This window comes from Phytophthora ramorum, assembly GCF_020800215.1.
Source record: "Phytophthora ramorum isolate Pr-102 chromosome Unknown Phyram_PR-102_s0018, whole genome shotgun sequence".
In the NCBI taxonomy this organism is placed as follows: Eukaryota; Oomycota; class Peronosporomycetes; order Peronosporales; family Peronosporaceae; genus Phytophthora; species Phytophthora ramorum.
This window is the reverse complement of record NW_027150664.1, coordinates 744,328-751,318: the sequence shown is the minus strand read 5'-3', so window position 1 is coordinate 751,318 and position 6,991 is coordinate 744,328. Positions and strand designations below refer to the sequence as shown.

The 6,991-nt window shown below is 52.7% G+C and overlaps 1 protein-coding gene across 1 annotated transcript; it reads right to left on the bottom strand.

The window, feature by feature from the left end:
- Positions 1 to 4,264: 4,264 nt before the first annotated feature.
- On the bottom strand, positions 4,265 to 5,920 carry KRP23_13620 (uncharacterized protein; the record flags this gene model as incomplete). Its single annotated transcript, XM_067884352.1, has 2 exons — positions 4,265 to 4,929; positions 5,881 to 5,920. The coding sequence occupies 2 exons, from the start codon at positions 5,918 to 5,920 to the stop codon at positions 4,265 to 4,267; spliced, it is 705 nt and encodes a 234-aa protein (XP_067738378.1).
- Positions 5,921 to 6,991: the final 1,071 nt, after the last annotated feature.

Sequence of the window (6,991 nt, the reverse complement as noted above, 5' to 3'; positions counted from 1 at the left end):
CTTCTTGACATTATTTCCGTCGGGGCCAACGAAATTCACATCTGACCGCTGGATGGCGTACGGCTGCACCTTGGTACCGCAAGCTAGATATTCTGACCGTCGGAGAAGAAAGAAAAAGCCCAGGACAGAAGACCCCCAAACGAGTCGGTCCTGGGCGTTGGCGAAATTGAGAACCTTGTGCATGCACCGGAGAATTGGGATGGTAACTGGTGATTCGGGTAGGCTGGGTGGGTCGGAGCGTCGCATCCCTGTGATGGCGAGCTGGTGTCCCGGGAGAAGGCCGACACTATAACCAAGTGACCTCCGATGATGCCACGAAACCTGGCTGATCTTGGAGAGCACGGTGCCGGCAGCGTTTCCGGAGGCGGACTGATTCCATCCGTAGTACCAGCAGTATGGTGCAAATAAGGCCAGTTGGTACGAGTGCTGTCGCGGGTTTTCAGGAAGCCACTGCAAGAACCCAAGCCACTCGCACCACTCGTACCATTGCTTCCAGGTGCCGCTATACTTTGCTGCTGATGTCGTGGCCAATGAACGGGACTGAAGCTGCTGGAGAACCCTGTGTAGAGTTTTCTGCATTCCGGCGGAACTGAAGTCTGTGTCCAGAATAATGAGAAGTTAGTCCATCGAGTTAGATACGGCTCGGTCCAAGCACGTGAGGCTGCATCAGCCATGATATTTGTCGATCCTGGTAGGTGATCAACCGACACGCGTTAATCAAAGTAAGCCTCGGCGAGTCCGGTGGCCCTGTTGATTTCTTGGCTCAGGGCATTCGAAGCTTGCAATTTGTTGCTCCACGTCATGGCTGACATATTATCGCTCCAGCATTTTACGTGCACTAGCCCGCCGGCGGCTTGCGTATTCCACTTCGCTCCCCATGATCATAGTGTGAGAGCAATGCACAAATGCTCTCTTACATTGATCGAAAAGTCCGTGTTGCTATCAGCAGTTTGATCGATCCACATCAGTTCATGTTTATCAAATTTGATCTGGATGAACGTGTTCGACGACGGATCAAGGATGGCGAGGCCAAGATTGGAGGCGTCCATGTACAGCTCGACGTGCGGCGTAGGCATCTCCCCGAACATCGCTAATGGTAGCTCCGCAAGGCACCCATGGTCCAGTATTTGGTTGAACCACACCAGATCTTCTGTTGATCCCTCTGACAAACGAACGCTATCAAATCGAGGAACAGCATTGCACTGAGTTTGCAGTCGTTGATAAAAAGGCGTTGCCGTACGAAGGCACACTGCTACATGCCGAAGTGACCCGAGCACTTGATAAAATTCTGTTTTCGAGGACTTTTCACACTTTAACAATTTCTGGACGCGAGTCCTTGCTTTGGAGACTTTTTCACTTCGAATTGACACGGTGCGTCGCACTGTGTTCCACCGAAGACCTAACGCAACCAATTCAGAGATCCAAGAAGAAAATTTGGCCTCATTAATGGCGCGAGGACCAAGGACATCTAGTATGGCATGCCTCAGCGTTGCTTCAGCTAATAGTAGTCAGTCACCAACTTCGGGCTCAACCATAATATGGCCATCCACCCATTCATACGGGAAGAATGGATTATCATCGACGGCATCAGACACCGAAGCCGGTGAATTCGATCCCATCAACCATGATATCGCGCGACCAAAGAGGGCGTAATAGGGGGGGGGGGGGGGGGGGCTTCACAAAGGCTGCCATGCGGAATTCTTGATTTGCACGAGTACGCAAATGTCGGAAGGCGCTCTTAACGTCCCCTTTCAAAATCCGAATTCGGTCAGCGTGACCGTGGATGGCTAGGTGCTCGATTCTTCTTGCAATAATTGTTACGGATTCGTAGTGCACCTTGGGGACGGATTCGAAGACAAATGAGGCATTAACAGAATCATTCCTGGGGTATGACAAATCGTGAATTGTGCGAACTTCTTCTACAGGATCCGTATCCTTCTTTTCTACAGCCCCCAAGGGGCTGCAAACCACTTCCGGCCATTGATCAAGAATGTCTGCATTTACCACCAGCGTCTTATCCCTCACGAATACTTCTTGTCACTGCATCCAGGTAGCGCCTGCATGACCCATGGTTTTTCGGGGGAGGTCGCCGCGGTATTGGGCCTTGGTGCCAAGTGGCATCGATGCCATCTTCCGCTATAGCAATTAGACGGTCAAGGGGGGGTACCTATCCAGAACCAGTCGTAGTCTGTCGATGTCCAGTGCCTGAGATCGTGAGGAACTTCGCCTCAAACAAATTGCGTCGCTTCTTCGACAGTCATGTTCTGATCGCGAATAATTCGAGACAGGGACGCACACGCAACTTTGTCGATGGTGTAGGCATCCTTTGATTTAGCACGCCGGAACCCCATGGCACTATGCAAGGCCGATATTGTACACTCTTGTCGGAGTACTTCCTCTTCCAGTTCGCGCTGAATTTTCTGCGCAGACATTTTCGACAGGGTGAACCGACCCGATGACTGGGCAGGAGTACGGTCGACGCTGTTTGATTGAGATTTCTCTTCTTGGAAGCATAGCCTCGACTGACAACTACCGGGTGAACCATTGCCTGCAGCACTGGCTTAGCAATGCCGTCGACAAGTACTTGGGACCGGAGCACTCTGTCAACCTTACTCATTGCCTCCGTAACTGTAGGACCGGGACTTCCCAAGTGAACCATTGTAGACTGCACTGATTTGATGGTGCCGCCAACACGTACTTGGGACCGGACTGTCTTATCAATCTTACGCGATGCTCCCAGACCAGTTGCATGAAACTGCCTCGGCCGACAATGACCTGTACCTCCCTCACCTACTCCGTGCTAGAGGTTCGTTGTTGAAAGGCGCGTCGTATGTACTTCGTTACTTGAGAGGACAGAACTGATCGCTCCATCGTGCTGCTGCTGCGCTGTATCATCTCGCCGAGGAAGACGCACAGTCGATCTACCCTTGAGGAGTCAAAGATGTTTGTATTCGTCTTTCAACCCACGAAAGCGTCTGTTGATCTCGTTCTTGACTAGTTGGGGCAAATTCTTGGGTACGAAGTACCCGCGCTCGCTTGGACACGCGCTGTCACTTTTGGCTTCACACCCAGGACGTGATAAAAATCGCACACACAGACTGCGAGACTGCCCAGATGCGGGGTCGACCTGCACAGGTAATTGCTGCAGAACACCATGAGAGATTTTCCCGAGTTTCTTTTTAATTTCACGCTTTACGATAGTGTTTTGGTGAGATGCCGGTCCCCGTGAACTGTATTGTGTGGAGGGTGCGTCTAAATCGACGGGATACGTATAGGTCGCTTGATGATGAAGTTTCACAAACATCAAATCTCGCAACAGGCGGTCATCAGACGAACAGCGCTGTTGGACGTTTGTTAGGTTTTCACCTGCTTCTGCAGCAGCGCGAAAATCCTTCAGGACATCATTGACCCAGTAGACAAGCGCAGAGAGGTCTTTTGTGCTCCACGGGACTTGAGCCAATGTTTCCTCAATGAACTCCACCATACACTTGACCAGCTCAATCAGCTCCACGCAGCAATATTCTCGAACGGACAGGAAAAGCCTCGATGCATCAGCCACCTCTTCGATGTTAGTTGCAGGATCGGCAGGAGCAAATTCTGCTGATGCAGACAGGTTGTCAAAATTGGATCCTCGAGCTGCCAACCACGCAATTCGCTTTGCTTGCGGGACTCGGGCAAAATGTCGAATTGAAAGCCCACTAGAACCGAACCGCAGATCATAGACACGAGTGCACACTCCCGGGAGCGCCTTGAATTTCACGTGTTCGGACCGAACCAGACCTTTAACAAAAACGTTAGACGGTTTACCTTTGTGCTTCACCGATGTCACTCGTTCATGCACGCACTGTTGGTTTTCGCGAGGGGCAAAGTCGAATTTTGACGTCGGAGCCGCCTTCTTTGATGCTGACCTGTTATCAGCTGCTCCGGCTGAGCAATAGTGACTGCATTTTTAATTGTTGTGTTTGGCAGGACACCGATGTTCTGACGAATACTGAGGAACCGACGCATGAGGTCTGGATCACCTCTGAGCTTCTCGATAATCAAATCGTCCTGGTCCACCGCGTTTCGTATCCGCTTCTGGCGATATTCGGACGGTTCCGTCGAAGTTGACACTGCTTGGTGAGGACGCTTACCGCGGTTTTGCTGCCAGATGGCAGAACTCCGACCCACCGATTCCCGCTCCGACTGGTCTTGGGGAATCTCATCGTCGTCCGTAAACGGATCAAATAGCCCACCAGTTTCTCCTATCGATCCACCCGCGTTTTCAGGGCGGTGCGTACGTTGCTGTTCCGGTGGACGACAGAATGACTCCCCTGACACTGGCGGGGACTGGGTCGACGCCTTCGTCAACGTGGTAAGCAAAGTCCAGAGCATGCTGCAAGGTAAATATAGCAACGTTGCCAGATTTTGGACCGACCCAGTGACAGGTTTTTGTTGCGCTGGGGAGGCTGTCTTCCTCCAGCAGGTCTCCAAGCACCGTAGCAATGTTATTGGAGCCCACGTCTCCGTCCTCACCCAGAATTGGTTTCAGAATTGACTCTTCGATCGCCTTGATATCACTCGGGCTCCATCCGTCGCTGTTGAACTGAACATGCTCCAGCAGAAGTGCAATCACCGGAGCCACCACCTCCACGGAGCTGGCCATTACTCCGAATTGATGACCATCTGAGGCAACAGTGACCGTGTCGCCGTCGACAGCGATGACTTGCCCGTAGTGCACTTGGTCAGCACTCGTGACCGATACAGCTCGTCTTAGTAGCGATACCCTCCCCGCCTTGTTCACGTCGCTTGCCGTTGTTACATGCGTTTCGGCCACGCTCCGGAGAACGCGACCTTCTCCACCTTCCAAACTGAGCAACGTCACCCAAATGGGTTCCATTCGCATTACCTTAGCATAGAATGGTTGATCGAAATTCCCGTCGACAACTTCTGGGGTCAAATGGAGGTAAGAGCGAGCAGAAAGGCGAACCATCCTCCTAGAATGCTGAAGGGTATTATGTTGCGAAGCCCTTGAGCTTGAGTAGGCAAAATTGAGACTGAATGAGATTGAATGTTAGCTTGCTCGGGGTCGAGCACTACACATGCAGGTTGCTGCAGGGCCTGCAGCCCTCGACAGCCATCCATTCCAGCTAGTACAACGGGGACTTGGTCGCAGCTTGAACTGCAGCTTCCCAGTCTGCGCCAGCTCTCGCTTGGTCCGTCGCTCAGCTAGGTCCCAAGTTGATCTTCAACTGAACAAAGGGTAGATCACTGCAGGTGGGGATGTGAAGCAGGAAGACTTAAGCGCGACCAGGACAAACTGAAACTAACGACAGCTACGCCTACGGCCTTCTACGTTGGTTTCATCTTGTGCTGCCTTGGTAGAAAAGCAATTTTTCCGCTCCCTGCTCGAAAACTTCCAATCCCAAATCGAGCAGGATGTCTCATATACAACTATATACGTGCCTGTGTCTTGGCCATCCCGAATGCTTCTTCGTAGGGCGTTTGACATTATTGCTACTGACTTGTGATTTCGGTGTTCGTCGTTGCTGTTGCTGGTCTCGTTGTAGAATTGGTGCGCCACGCCACTTCGTGCAATTGCCACGATCGGTTCGTGGTGCGCGTACCATGTAGCAGCCAATCGAGAAGGTCAGGTCTGAGCGCCGGGTTCGGTAGAGAGGAGCTTGCTTGACCTCGCCAGAAAAGAACGGCGTCGTCGAGAGACAGTTTTGCTGCACGAATATGTTGGGGTAGACTTCGCCGTTTGTCCGCGTCTAAGGCAAATACTGGTAGTCTGTCGACGATCGCCGGTTGTGCTGGTGGTTTAGGCAGCTTGATCACGTGACGTAGATACGCGGCAGCCTGTGCGGCGCCTCTCGATCTCAAACTGTTGTAACTCACTGTCGAGCTGGGACACGATGTCGTTCAGCATAGCCTTCATGACGCCAGGGGTATCGGTCACCGGTTGAAGTCAAGCCAGAACACGCCGCAGATCGCCCAAATGTTCGCTCACATGCCGGAGCACAATCGAAGGGACTTCAGCGTTGGTTGCGTGCAAGCGCGAGCAGCGATGTTCGTCGAATCGACAGCCGCGTGCGGGCAAGAACTCCATGCACAGACCGCGGTTGTTGACTCGGGGGGGGGGGGGGTCGAATTCGTGGATGTCTGTGCCTGCTGAGCTGGTGATACCCATGCATGCGCAGACTGGCCAAAACGTATCGTGCGAGGTCCTGATTGCTGATACGCTCGCGCACTACTGCCACTGGACCCGAATGCGGCAATCTTGCCCGACTGAAGCAAGTATAGTAAACCTTGGGGCTCGTGATCCTTGAGCGTGAGGCGGTGTAAAACTTCAGCACGAGAACATCCACCGGTGCTGATGTCATCTGCAGCGCTGCGGCGAAATTCTTCGAAGATGGAGTCAAACCAGAACGCGACTGAGCATTTGTCCTCGGGTGTTCAGCCCTCGTAGTCCTCGAGCTCATCCCAGAACGACCGCGTGGCTGACGATGCGTTGCGCGTGGCAGTCAAACAAGGCTTCGGCGTACATCGAGAGCACCATGAAACACTCATGGGGGTCTAAAAGGGTATCTTGATTGGGTAGTTTTGGCAGATCAACCTTGGGCGAGAAGTTGGACATATTCACGCGACCTTCTTGGCGCCATTTCCTGCGTGCAGCTGTTTTGAACCGCTTGAAATGAAGCACAGAGAGGCCGCGGACTCCAAACTGTAAGTCAAATAGCCGGCCGAGGATGGCAGGGTGTGGGTGAAACTTGGCACCACGCGCCGATAGGGCAAGTTCAACGAAATCAGTGGGGTCCTTACCTTGACGTTGCGGTGCAGTAATCGTACGATGGATGGCTTGTTGCAAATGCGTTGGGCGGAATTTGTGTCGCGCACCGTGGTGATCGGGCGGTGCGACTGCAGGGACGATGTCGGACTCAGATAGGAGGCGGGGTTGGTTGGCGCTACCGTGAAGACGTTCCACGCAGTAGCGAAGTAGCACAGGGTT